The 14,952-nt window shown below is 38.7% G+C and overlaps 1 protein-coding gene across 1 annotated transcript in view; it reads right to left on the reverse strand.

Annotated features, from left to right (window-relative positions):
- Window positions 1–14,952, reverse strand: part of TACR1 (tachykinin receptor 1) — a 137,985-nt gene that overhangs the window by 62,179 nt on the left and 60,854 nt on the right. The window contains exon 2 of the mRNA XM_041757580.1: window positions 4,582–4,776. Coding sequence (XP_041613514.1) covers window positions 4,582–4,776 — 195 coding nt within the window. The remainder of the gene's footprint in view (window positions 1–4,581; window positions 4,777–14,952) is intronic.

The raw sequence follows: 14,952 nt of genomic DNA on the forward strand, positions 1-14,952 counted from the left end.
TTGTGAAAAAGAGTAGAGAAGCTCTTCACGAACTTGATATAGGAATATCTCTAAGATATATTAAATTTAAAAAATGGGATATAGAATGATGTGCATGCATAAAAAAGCTAAATTTTGTGTTACAGGGAGGGAACAATCTATATTTGTGTTGACCTGTAAGTGTATAAGACATTTAAAGGAAACTAAGAATTGTATTTTCCTAGAGATGGAGTAAGCGACTGGAAGAATATTTATCAAAATGTTACAGCCTTTCGTAAATGATGGGTATACTGGGGTTATACCAATAAGAGCAGTTTCTTAAGAGCTTGTAAAAGTAAAAATCCTTTGAATAGCATTTAATTGTAAGTTAAAAAATATGAAGCATATATTCTAGAAAAAGTGGATGAACAAAATTACCTGGTATTATGAATGATTTTTAAGCAAACACTCATGCTACTACCATTGAGCTCAAGAAAAATAATGGTGCCCGCTCCTCCAAAGCAACTCTCAGTGCCTGTTCTCGATCATACACCTTTCCCTTCCCATGAGAGATAATCATGTCTTTACTTTCATGGTGACTACTACTTTGTTTGCACTTATAGTTTTGCCACCTATTGATGTGCTCCTAAAGATGTATTTTCATTTTATTTTAAAACTTTTTGTCACTGAGGAAGGCACTTGTGATGAGCACTGGTGCTATACTATATGTTGGCAAATCGAACTTCAATAAAAACAAATGAAAAAATAAAACTTTTTGTAAGAGACATCCATGTTACATGGAGCTACATTTTGTGCATTGTGTTAATTACATAGTATTCTGTTACTTGCTTATGTCACAGTTTTGTACCCATCCTACTGATGATGGATATTTGGAATATCTCCAATTTGGGGTATTAAGAACAATGCTGATATGATCCATATGGATTTGGGTACATACATGCATGAATTTTTCTAGGGCAATTACCCTAGAGCACAACTGTGGGATTATAGTGTATGGATAGCTTCTGCTTTTCTGGATACTACAAAATGTTTTCCCATATGGTTTTATCTATGTATACTTCTAGCAGTCTACAAAGGTTCTAATTGTTTCCTAGTTTCACCAAAGGTTCTTAAGACTTAGTCGAGTCAGACTTCTTAACATTTGCTAGTCTAACGGGTGTGCAGTAAGATGTCATTATGGTTTTAATTTGTATTTCATTGGTGACGAATGAAGTTTTGTGCCTCCTCACATATTAATTGGTCATTTGGACATTTCCTTTTGTGAAGTGCATGTTCAAAACTTTTGCCTACTCTTTTATCGGATTGCCTTTCTTTAATAGTGCTTAATTTAATCTATGTATTAATAAAGAGTTTGAATGATGAATGATCAGGGCTGGAGGTTCACCATGCAGACAGAAGGCAAATGCAGCAATCTAAGATTTTTCACAAAACCTTTTTATGTAATTAGCTGGCACAAATTATTCATCAGGCAAATTGTGCCTACGCATCTGCCCACCACAGTCTGCTGCCAGTCATCTACCCATGCATCCAGATCAATGAATGATGCTGATGGCAGTAGTTAGCATTCACCAAACTCTTCCCATGTGCCTGGTACTGGGCTAAGCATGTGCCTTATTTACATCTCTCAATACCTCTATGTGTAATGTTCCATTCAGCTTCAATAACTTGACCATGATGACTTAACTAAAGAGTGATGTGGCTGGGAGTTGTCCCTCATTTAACTCCAGAGGCTGTGTTCTTATCCTAATTATCATACTGCCTTAAACAAAGTTTCCTTCTGGTTTCAGATTTGGGATTATTGTGTGCTGTAGAAATGGCAATCAGTTCTAGCAGAAGAGAATATAATGAAGTACTTAATGTAAAACTTAAATTCCCTAAAATATACCATAATGCATTATGAAGGATATTGACAATAAGAAAATAGGCTTACATAAAGCTTACTTTGCACTTATGTTTGCTTCACAGCCTGTACGTGGATGGCAAATATGGATTCTTTCAGCTTACTACTGCATCTCTAAACATTTCACACATCTTAAGTAGCTAAATCATATGCTCTTCTCCAGAATCATTTTTTTAAGGTTAAAATCATGAAATAAACACATGGCATTGTCTTTCTCTGATTGACTTATTTCGCTTAGTATTATACTCTTTAGCTCCATCCATGTTGTGCAAATGGCAAGATTTCCTTCTTTTTTTATGGACAAATAATATCCCTGTGTGTGTGTGTATATTTCACATCTTCTTTACCATTCATCTTCACTCATGTGGAATTTAAGAAATGAAACAAATGAACAAAGAGAAAAAAGAGAGAGACAAACCAAGGAACAGACTCTTAACTATAGCAAACAAACTGATGGCCACCAGAGGAGAAGGAGTGGGAGGGTGGGTGAAATAGATGAACACTTAGCATAGTGAGCACTGAGTAATGAACAGAATTGTTGAGTCACTATATTGTATACCTGAAACTAATATAAGACTGTATGTTAACTATACTGGAATTAAAGTTAAAAACAATAAAAATTAAAAAAAATTTAAAAATAAACATAAAAAGAAAGAAAGAGAGGGAGTGAAAAAAATGATGAAATGAATAATGATGGCAAATATAACCATGCATCCAGTACAGCTACCTTAAATCCTCATAGCAAGGAAATAAGACAATCTGGCACACCGTATTGAGTCTCAAAGGGCTTTGCAGTCATTAACAAGCGTAAGACAGCAAAATGTTCAAGAGTAAAACTTTAAAAACTACTATTTCTTGAGCAAGACTACAGAGGTCTGTGGAAAAATAAACCCTTTTTTTTTCCATGTTAAACTTTAAATTTGTTGGAAGATAAACGAACTTTATTTTGAAATAAAACTTTTCAAACTTGGAAAAGATTATGAAAATCAAGAGCTGAGCTACAGTCGAAGACAGTTTCTAAGCAGTTTATATAATGGGTTTTAGTTCAGAGGGCTTTCATTTTTCCCTTTTGAGGGAACTTTCTGGCTCAAACATGTTCACAGGCCCCGTACAGCTTGCAAAACTATGTTCTTTCTCCCGCTGAGACCCCGCTCAGGCTTGTACTTTTATTTGGAAATATAATTTTCAATGCCTTCTTCTAGCCTGAGCATTAATCCCCCCACTGCTTGATCGATTAAATCCCACTGCCTGTGTCTGGAAGGCAAAGTCTGGGCTTTATGTATTGCTTTCTGGCAAGCCACATTTCCATGCTCCACGGAACAGGTGCAGCAGTATAACTCTCTGCAGCAGGCTTTTGGACCCTCAGATCTTGGGGTCCAAGAGGTAGTGTCTCGTGTTACCATCTAATGAGTTTAAAGGCCTGTGAGGATTCTACTTCTATCGATGGATGTGGTTCGATAACAATATCTTAACTTTAGTATGGCATTTAATAGCTTACAAGGTGAGACTACATGATCTCGTTTGCACATCACAGCAGTTGTTTATGGGAAGCAGTGCTTTATCGCCTTCAAATTTTAACAATGAGGGGGTACTGTGATCCTTGCCCAGAGTCACGTAACTAGTAATGGCAATCTTGTTATTAAAACATAGGTCATCTGATTATTGACATACCAGTGTTCTTTTATGATTCACAAAATAAACCCAAGATTTGAGATTTAATAGAGAACTTTCAAAAGGACCCACATCATCAATGTGCTCTGAATCTAGAAAACTAATGGTAATATAAATGTCACATTGCCACTTACCTGAGCGGAACAGAACAAAGAATGAGCTCTTTCAGTGTTACCTCTAGGAGAAGTCCTGGAGAAAATTGTCAGGATTTCTTTGAAAAACCTTAAATGTGATCAATCAAGCCCCCAAAGATAAGCAGGCCTGCTTGGTAGGGAAACTTGTAATTCATAAAGTCTCATTGTCCTGGCCTTGTCTTCCTACACTTTTTGAATGTGTATCTTGTTTCTCCACCTAGAAAACCCTAGAAGATAGGTGCTGTGGCTTGGTTTTCCCCAGACGCACATCCTGAGATAAAGATTCAAGTACAAGTGACTTAGAAGGAGAAAGAAACACAGGTAGGGAGGAGGGCAGCAGTACAGGGAGGGGTGTGTCATTGAGCCAACTGCCACTGGGGTGACTGGAGCTTCACCCCAAGACAAAACCTTGGACACAGTGTAAGTTACACACCTCAGAGACACCCCACCTGGGGGTATGGGAGCTGGGTGTTCATACAGCGACTCCTATCAGTTGTTGAGAGCTGCAGGGAGCAGAGGATAACTTCCCCACCTTCTGGTACACTGAACACAAGGGCAGAGCAGCATTCTATTGGTGAGGATCAAGCTCCCAGGAAAAGCAATGCAGACAGTGGCAGGGCAGAGTCACTAGTAACTGGCAGGAGGATAACGAAGAACATTGGAATGGTAAGCTACCATAGGATCAAGGTCTTACATTTTTCTAATTTTCATTTGAAGTCCAGAGTGGTATTTGAGACATAATAGTCCCTTGATAATTATGAACACATCAACATGACATCAGAGTGGTTATGAGAAATGCTTATGGATAGACACTGAATCCTAGGCAACAGAAGAACATGGAAAGAAAGAGGAAACAAGAAAAGACAAAGGAGGCATCAGGGAGTCATCCCTACTCACACTTTCTCATAAATCTTGTTGGGATGCTCTGGCCATTCAATCATGCACACCACTCTGTTGGGCATGGTCTCTGTGGTTGAGTAGTAGCCCTGGGGGAAGGCCAGTAGAAGAGCCAGGACCCAGATGACACAGATGACCACCTTGGTGGCCGTGGCCGACAGCCGGGGCTGGAGGGGGTGGATGATGGCCATGTACCTGGAACAGAGAAGAAAGGACAAATTTCTGATTTGGTCACCAAAATTTGTATTGGCAATTAGCATTGTTCCTACAAATGAAGAATTCCAGGGAAATCTTTGACTTCTAATGATTGTTTCTTTTATTGAAAATCTTATTAAAATTCAATTAATTAACATATAGTGTATCATTAGTTTCAGATGTGGAGTTCAGTTATTCATCAGTTGCATATAATACCCAGTGCTCATCATATCAAGTGCCCTTCTTAATGCCCATCACCCAGTTACCCTATCCCCCCACAACCACTTCCCCTCCGGCCACCCTCTGCCTCCTATAATTAAGAGTCTCTTATGGTTTCTCTTCCTCTCCAATTTCATCTTATTTTATTTTTCCCTCCCTTCCACTATGATCCTGCTTGGTAGGGAAACTTGTAATTCATAAAGTCTCATTGTCCTGGCCTTGCCTTCCTACACTTTTTGAATGTGTGAAATCATATGATAATTCTTTCTCTGATTGATTTATTTCACTTAGCATAAAAGCCTCCATTCTATCCATGTTGTTGCACATCTTCTTTATCCATATACAACTATGTTCTGATCCTTTTTGCATACCTTATCCTCAAATTTGATGACTCTTATGACATAAAACCCTAAGATCCATAAGAAAAGACAACCAGGTTTTTAAATATTTTAGAACCCATCTAACAACATGCTAGGAGTGAAGTTTTCATCAATAGAATGCTCATGCTGGGGACACGATAGCCAAGTATAGATCAGTGGCATACAGGAGAACTGGAAGGGCAAGAACAATGTTGTAAATTTATTCAATGTAAAGACTATCTTTATCCTTTTTTGGATTAAGGAATAATATTGATAGAAGTAGTGATTTTTAAAGTCCTTATGTGGCAATTTAAAAGGCTGGGAATTGTATATCGTCTCTACAATGTGAGGGGAAATGAATGTGTGCTAGAGAAAGGAGTTAGTCTAACAGCAAATTGTCAGCTCCTGGCAAAATCTTCATCAGTTCTTTGAACATCTAGAAGTCAGTGTGTGGCTAATAATGCATGTCTCATGAGGAGAAAGACAGTTTCCACTTTTTGAGACAGATACACTTGGGTATATTAAAGTCCCAGGGTGGATGAAACCTCATTTGCAGGAAGAGGTAAGTAAAGTGAATGATGACTCAGGACTTGGAGCCACTCCTCCATGTCCTCTCATCTGGGTTGGGGCACTGCATAAGTGTGTCCACACATTTGAATTTGTGCTGCCTCTGAAATGTAGCAGAGACCTTAGGGATAATAAACATTCCAATCAGCATTTCATATCAGTTATAATCACATCAATTCTGCATCCTCCATTTTAAAAGACCTTTTGCTTTGTGTATTTTTCTTGCAAAGTTCACAGGTCTGTCCCTTAAAATATGCATTCTTTGTCATAGTAGAAAATATGTCTAGTGCTTCCTTTAGGGTTTAAATATTATTGGACAAAACCTCATGTTTGATTCTCTGATAGGCAGGTATTTCTGGCTTCTAGAGGACAGAATGGCCAATGGAGACTTCAGAAATGAGCAGACAAATAACAGCCCAGCTGTCAGCTGGCTGCACATAATTCCACATAGTTCTTTTTCTACACACTTTGGACTCCTAGGATCTGTAGGCCACAACTGGGGCCACAGTTACAAGTAAAGCAATTTCATTCAGTATGTGCTCTACAAATTCACACTGGGCACCTGCTACATGCAGAACGCAGCTTTTCCTTCTCAGCTCCAAGCTCCTAATTTCTCTGGGGAGAGTAGGCACATAAATAAGCAACTACAAAACACAACAGTAGGATATGTGACCTCAAGTGGTAATCCAATAAATACCTTAGAGCTGTACGGAGGCGGCAGAGATAATGAAGTCTTGGTATGGCAGGGGGACTTATGGAGGCACCACAAGAGGTGTGCTTAGCTGGATTTGGGACAAGTCTGCTGGGCATCCATCTTGAAAGGTAGGAAGCGTTCAGAGCTTTCCTCCCTTCCTCATGTCATGATTAGATCTGACTCCATCTGGGAAGTTTGATGGCTCAGTTTTCATGAAGGCTTCTTTGAGTGTCCTTTTATAATCGTAAACTTTATTTTATTTTATTTAAAGATTTTATTTATTTATTCATGAGAGACAGACAGAGAGAGAGAGAGAGAGAGAGAGAGAGAGGCAGAGACATAGGCAGAGGGAGAAGCAGGCTCCATGCAGGGAGCCTGATGTGGGACTCGATCCCAGGACCCAGGATCACGCCCTGGGCTGAAGGCAGGCACTAAGCCACTGAGCCAACCAGGGATCCCCATAATCGTAAACTTTAAAACACCTTTCTCCACATTGTCTTGCTAGGAACCTAGGCTTTCTAGTAGTTTCTTCTGGAGATGCCACTCAAGGAGTTCAGTATCTGGAGGTTGGATATTAGGGTACCTCAGGTCAATTACTACATATATGAACAGAAGCGATAAACTTCAGAAAGAAACACCCCCAGAATCTCTTTCTTCTGCCTCTTTTGGATAGTGGGCAGGTGGTGTAGAAGTCAGGGAGAGTGAATTAGGAAGAGACTTGGAGCAGATATTTTAGTAGAGGTGAGCAATAAGCTATACATCTTTGGGCAAGTTTCCTCAGTTGAGTTGGTTGGTGGCTATAAAGCCTATCATCCAGCTGTTGTCTTAGAGCACCAAAAAGACAAAGACAACCCTCGAGATGCTATGAATCAAGCACCATCTGTCTTCTTTAGGTTATTCCAAGGGAGGTCCACTGAACCATAGACCTGATGACCTTCTATCCTTGGCGTGGTCTCCTGAAAGGAACCCTGAGAAGTCTTGATTTCCCTCCTGGATCTGCCTCTTTCATGCGGCCTGATGCCAGTGAAGCACTGGTTTCCTCTGTAGTCATGGAATGCAGAATCAGAGCCAACAGAGGTGAACTGTATAAACACTATTGTCCTTTCCTATTTGATGAAGGCCTAGACCTGGATGGTCACGGCCACAATGTCTTTGAGTGCTTGCATTGATTGTAGGATTGTAGGATGGCTTATCGTATCATTTCCCAGAGGTGAAATCTTTCCTAGCCATGCCTTTCATTTCCAGCACCATCCAGGCTTCTGCTCTCACTGTAGCTGTGCATTCTCAAGCTTCACAGGAATGTGAGGAGACTGCACAGAGGAGAATATGCTAATTACATTGTCCCCTTTTAATATTATCTCAAATGCAAGATTTTAATTTGCTTTTAACTCAGAATAAGCATTCAATCTTAAATAAACGTAACTGAACACCCACACCCATGCCCAAATTGGTAATGCAATCATTCAGAATCTAATGTGACTGAGGCTTAAGGGAAACTGCATCAGGATATCGGTGCTATAGTTCCAAATGGTTTGCAGAAAGTCATATTTTATCTTTATTGCAAAAAATTACAATTTGAGAGCCCATTTCAGTTTACTCTGCTGTTTTTTGAGTATAGGAGCATTTCAGTGACAAAAGAAAGTATTACCAACATAAAGCCATAGAGAATACAAAATATTGGCCCTAAAAATGTATGTATTTTCATTTGTTCAAAATAGAGCCATTTATAAATCTCTATTTTTTTAACTTTCCTTCTTTCTTTGACAATCCTCACTTCTAGAGCTTATAAGATATGCTTCTTTCTTATGTACCCCAAGTCTTGGATAGCTTGTCCACTTGTCCATGGATGGATGCATATTTCCTGTTCTGCTGACCATTCATAGCTTGGATTCCATTAACATACATTTATATATTTATTTGTAACACTCTGAATAATTCTTGCTTATTCAGTTATGACTTATCATTGAGCAAATGCTGCAAGCCTTAGGAAAGTGCATTCAATAAATATTTATTGACTACACTGTGCTCAAGAGACCAGAAGGCAGTCAATGAAATATCTTTTTGGTTTACGCATTAATCATCAGGCTGCCAGAGACAGGGATCTGTGTGGGATGTGGATTATGTTCTCCACTTCAGGTTGCCCCAGTCCCATAGAGGGCAGGCAACTCTGATTTGAATTGTATGTGGCCTCCCAGCTGAAACACCTGAGGTGCTATCTTCCTTTTGCATGATCATGCTTTATAAAAAGAACCCTCCATAAAGCCTCTGAAATCTGGCAAAATATAAAAATGCACATTTTTTTTTAAAGACAGAGTGAAGCAATAGTATTGTGAAAAAGAATTCCAATCTTCTGACAAGCCCTGGTGTCCTCAGAATGTCCTCCTACCAGCCTGAAATCACCTGGAAGAGAGGATGTGTTTCTTCTACCAAGAGATCTGACTTCCGAGGCCCTGCCTCTGGTTCCAGTCCCCACCCTCCCTTATCCCTACTCACTTCCTCCCAGGATGGTTTCTGTCAAGGGACTACATCTTGTTGGGTTCAAATGATTAGGAATAGTGGCAGCTGAGAGCATGGCTGCTCTAGTCCAGTTCAAAGGTTGGTGAACTTTTTCTGTAAAGGGCCGGATGGTAAATATTCTAAGTTTTGCGTCCCACACAGTTTCTGCCATAACTATTCAACTCTTGCCTTGGTAGTATGGAACTGCAGACAAGGCAACTACAGTGTGACTGTGTGCCAATAAGACAATTTACCAAACTGGTGGGGGCTGGTCTTGGCCCGGGGCCATAGTTTGTTGATCCTTGGTCTATTTGATAGGAAATGAAGAGTAGGAGGAATTAGAACCATTGGAGAACATGGTGTACTCTTCAGAAACACTCTTTACCTTTGGCAGACTAAGGACTCTAAGATGAAAGCGCATTGGGTGGAAAGATCTTGTAGCCCACAAGGAGTTAATAGTGTTCAGGTGCCATTCATGACCCCAGAATCTAGCCCCTTGTCTGAGTACAGTGGTCACTAACCCATGATGTTTTTACTGCTAAATCTCCTTCTGGCTTGCTCCTACTATTTGCATGACTTGGCCCATTTATCATGTTCTGTGACTGGGCTTAGGTGCCCTGCCTTTCCTATTGTGAAGATATCTAACCCTGTGTGGATCACATTTCAGTTTACTTGCCAATCTACCTTGTCTTAATTCACTCTTGACAAATTCTTTGCAGATGGCAGTTGCTGTGACTTACTCAAGCTGGTTTCCCTCAGTGCCCAGGACATAGTAAATACTCAATGAAGGCTTAATTGAATAAATGAATATGCAAGTGTCTCAGTACATAGCAGGAGCTCCATAAATGGTTGTTGAATAAAAATAAATGCAGTAGGAGAACTAAGTACTTACTATACCCTTCATTCTTCCCAGTCTGAACATATGTAGGACTATTATGTGGGAATAATTATTGCCCAGTGTTTTCTGTCATACAGATAACCAGGATCATCCTGCAGGAAGGACTTCACTGGACCTGGGTCTTCAGAATTTCCTATCTCTTGACATTAAACCTTTATGTAAATTCTCAGTAAGTATTTATTGACTAACTTCCACATTGACCACTATGTAGAGAAGTCAATCTTGCTACATGATATTGCCCTCCAGCTCTTCCTCTGAACAAGATTGTTCCATCCTTTCTTCTCCTACTCCACACCCCATTCCATCTCAGACAGCACCTGTTGGGGGCATCAAGTGAGGTTCTCTTCTAGAGAATCATCAAAATCCTCATTTAGCCAGATCACTTGACCAATAACTTTGTCCATTCAACTAAGCTCAAGAGTCATGTAACTATAACCAAAGAGGCCTTTGAGCAGACAACAGAGGTGACCTGAAGTTCACATACTACCAAAACATTTTTGTTAACAGCAAAGACCCTTGAGTCCTCATATGTTATGCACAATTCTAAAATGCATGAGTTTTTGGCCTCTGAGCCCAACATGGATTCACAGCATTGTCAGTGGACTAATTTTAAAAAGCTGACAGCAATGGTAGTCAATAAAACCATAAGAAATAGATGCAAAGACAGATGGAATGGAGAGCATGGGACAATTTAGAGTTAACTGAAGGAAAGAATGTAGCTAACTGATGGCTTAGCCATCCTGCCTCATATATGATCAAAGGATCCACATGGATCCTTCAAAGGTAATTTAGATACCGGCCAGGGCTACCATAAAAGTACACATGACTAAGGCCTGAAATTAACTATGGGGGGGAAAGCAGTAAAAATCTAAACCAAATACATTATCCTAAAGGCTTCTACCTGTAGAAGTGGGCTAGATTTGCATGAAAACTTAAAACAGGGGCAGATGGGACAGAAGGGTGGGGTGAGGGGGGATTCAGAGAATGGCATGTTCCTACCTCCTCCTCCTCCAGTCTCTCTTCTCCCACAAACCCCCTTTATTCACCAGATAAAGGAAGGATCCTGTGAGTGAGGCACTCACTGTCAGGGTTGTACAAGTGCAGAGTTAGATCCTGTCTTCATTGAAAATTTTGGTATTTTGCTCAGCATAGATTTTTTTTGTTAATTTTTTATATTTTAAAATATCCATTAAAATATTTTTAATCTTTATTGCTGAAATACTTGTGTGTGCCACCTTAAATTTTGCATCCAAGGTGAGCACCTCACTTGCCCCACCCTAATCCCAGCCCTGATAATATTGCCCACTCAAGTACATCAGGTAGGACAATCACTGATGAAATTAAGTGTCCTTGGACTTAGCTAGTGGTGAGGCTATTGTTCAATGCTGCTGGTCCTGTCCACCACCTGACAGTTAATGCTCTGTCCTCTACCTGTAGCCTTGTAATGCCCAGGTCACCAAACTATGGGGGTGGCAGGACTGATGTGAAGCCTGGGAAATTATCACTAGCATGAGCAGAATGGAGGCTGAGCAATTCTACTGTATAGAGTAATTTGGGCACCCTTGCTACAGTGATTTTGCCTTTTATCATACATTCAAATCCACAACTATTTATTTTATTGACTGATTGGCTAACAGTGCTTTCTTAGTTAAAAGATTTTTTGACAGCAATAATAAACAAAAATGTATGTTTAATGAAGAGCTAGCAGGCTTGATTTCTGCTTTTCATTAAAATTAATGATGAATGTGGAATCTTGCACAAAGGGATTGTACACATTTTTACCTTCTTTGGAGCTTAAGTGTTACCACTGAGCATGTGAAAACCAGAGGATACGAATTGGAGAAGCAGCAGCATCTACCTCCCAAAATTAGTAGTTATTTTAAGCCAAATGTGTCCAAAGATGTTGATTTAACACATGCAGTGAAAATGGTGTGTTTGCCCATTATTCTGTGAGGCATGACTTTTCATTTAGATTAAATGACTTTCTAATTAATTTCATTTGTTTTCAGTTCTAATTTTTCTAGTGTATGTACAAAAGTTCAAGTGATAGCTATTAGTAACTTGGCTCAGTTAGCAAAGGAACTTGGCAAATAGCTAATGATTCTAATCTTGTATCATTGTCATCAGATTTTTCAAATAGGAAATCATGTAATTTCAATAATGGTTCAATTCTTTTGTAATCTAATTCACGGTATCAAAGTTTTTGGAAGTAGGAACAACTGACATTGTGAATAGTATCATAAATTCATTTCAAGTTTCAACAGTGAAGATAAATGGTTTTGTTTTGATACTAATATGAATACAATGTGGTAAAAATAATGTCCTTACTAAATTAAGAAACCTACAAAACAGAAATGTACTTGGATAGGTTGTGAGATATATAGCTTGCCAAATAAGCTCTGATATTTTACCAATTGAAATAGAAACTAAAGTTGTTGAAATTTAAAAATTTTTGTATGTGCAGAGTAATTGAGTAATTGAGTAATTTTCTTTTTTGGTGGTAAGCTGATGATGAATACAAAAGCAGATCTCAGTAGGATTTTGAAAGTGTTTAAGCCTTTGACAAACTGTTTTGTGAATTAACCTACATAATAGTACTAAACTTTTTGCACCTAAGTCCTCTAAGTCTTGGTTGCATTTTGTTTAAAATTAGTTGAATATCCTTAATGCAAATATATTTTTTAAAGGTTTTATTTATTTATTTGTGACAGAGAGAGAGAGACAGAGAGAGAGAGAGAGAGAGAGAGAAAACGCGCCCATGCTGGTGACCATGAGCAGGGGAGAGGCAGCAGGACAAGCAGACTCCCTGCTGAATGCAGAGCCCTGTGCCAGGGCTCAGGGCCTGGATCCCGGGATCCTGAGATCATGACCTTGAGTCAAAGTCAGAAGCTTAACTGACTGAGCCACCCCGGCGCCCCTTTAATACAAATATTTTTAGTGGAGTATCCCAAAATATGAGCTTCTGAAGCTTTTAGAAAATTATTGTTTTTGAATACAAATCTGGTAAACAAAAAGACTTTGAAATTTATCCCTATAGAGGCAGGAGAGGAACTGCATAAAGTAAACAATGAAAGCTCTAAAGTGTTCACTATTAATTTTGGAATTCTTGAATTGCTCTTTTTCTTTCTTTCTTTCTTTCTTTCTTTCTTTCTTTCTTTCTTTCTTTCTTTCTTTCTTTTCTTTCTTTCTTCTTTCTTTCTTTCTTTCTTTCTTTCTTTCTTTCTTTCTTTCTTTTTCTTTCTTTTCTTTCTTTCTTCTTTCCTTCTTTTTTTTTCTTTTTTTAAGATTTTATTTATTTATTCATGAGAGACAGAGAGAGAGAGAGAGAGAGAGGCAGAGACACAGGCAGAGGGAGAAGCAGGCTCCATGCAGGGAGCCTGATGTGGGACTCAATCTCCTGTCTCCAGGATCAAGCCCTGGGCTGAAGGCAGCACTAAACCACTGAGCTACCTGGGCTCTTAGGAATATTTTGACTTCTGGGAAAAATCTTTTGATGGATCTCCATTTTTTTTAGTAAATAATTTGTACTCAGCATGGACTAGTATGAAATTGGAATGGACTACAATTTTGCAGCATCTAAATTTAGTAAAACATTAAAAAGAAACAGAGATCACTTATTTACTAACTTAGATGACTTAGTTTTTTTTCTCTTATATCTATTTTTGTGTCTTCGTGCTACATTCTGGATTCTTATTTTGGATCAATCTTCTAGTTCACGTGATTTCTTCAGCCTATCAAATCTACTGTTGGACTTGACTACTAATTTACGTTTCAATTCTTACTATTCTTCATTTTTATAATTTTGATTTGCTTATTTTCCAACATGCTTGGTCATTCTTTATATTTTTCACTAGGTCCTCATATTTTCAAGCTGCTTTTTTATAGTTTGCTCCTTTCTATTTCTTTATACATAATACACATAGTTTATATTCTGTCTCTATTAACTCCAATAATTGAAGTCTTTGTGGGTCTGCTTCTGTAGGTTCTCGCTCACATTGATCTGTTTCATTTTGTCTGCATCCTGCTTATTTTCCTTGGAACTTTATCTGTGAGAATTCATTGATGCCTGGGCGGAAGGTAGGTTCCTTCAGGGATTTGCAGTAGTTTCTGCCAAGAACCTGGGAACACTTCCAGGCTTGGACCATTGTGAACTAGATTTCTGGTGAGGTTTTTTTTAGATCAATTGACTGATAGGAATTTGGCTTGCATACCCATGTGTGGACTCCTTTTCTGATGCAAACTTTCAGAATTTTTTTTTTTTTTCTGTTTACTCTGCACCAAGGTAAGAGATGAACAATTTTTCTTGTGGTCTCTGGAAGGGTAGGTGTTTATTTACAGGCCTTTTTATACTGAAAGTGTAACCCTTTGTTTCTAAACTTTAAGAAAAGACCCTGTTAGACAACTCAAAATGGACAGGTCTTAGGCTTTGGGTCTTGTCTCTGTAACTTACCTTGTAAGTCAAAGTTCAGAACAATTACCCTCAAGACAAAAGCTAGCTTCACTACTCTGTCCAATAATTAGAATTCCTGCCCTCACTTAAATTTTGACCTCAGTATTCCTGACTTTCTTGCAAGAAAATTAATGCATTTAAGAAACGTGTGTGTGTGTGTTTATGTGCATGTGTGCACATGTGTGGTATCATATCCAGAAATTCTTACTTAATTTCAATATCATCAATCAGCATACCTAGTCTGCCATTTAGCTGAAAACAAAAGTTCTGATCTTATTTGTGTGTGTGCTTTTGTGTTTTATTGTTGAATTAATTAATGTAAAAACTCAAAAAATACAGGAGGAGATAAAGAGAAAGCCTCTCTCCCACCTCTGTTTCCTAAGAGAAACACCTAGCTAACATACTGAGTACTTGAGAAGTGCCAGGCTCCATTCTTTGTGCTTTCTGTGTATTAACTCATTTTATCCTTTATCAACTTTTTGAGGCAGGCTAC

This window comes from Vulpes lagopus, chromosome 5 (assembly GCF_018345385.1).
Source record: "Vulpes lagopus strain Blue_001 chromosome 5, ASM1834538v1, whole genome shotgun sequence".
Lineage (NCBI taxonomy): Eukaryota > Metazoa > Chordata > Mammalia > Carnivora > Canidae > Vulpes > Vulpes lagopus.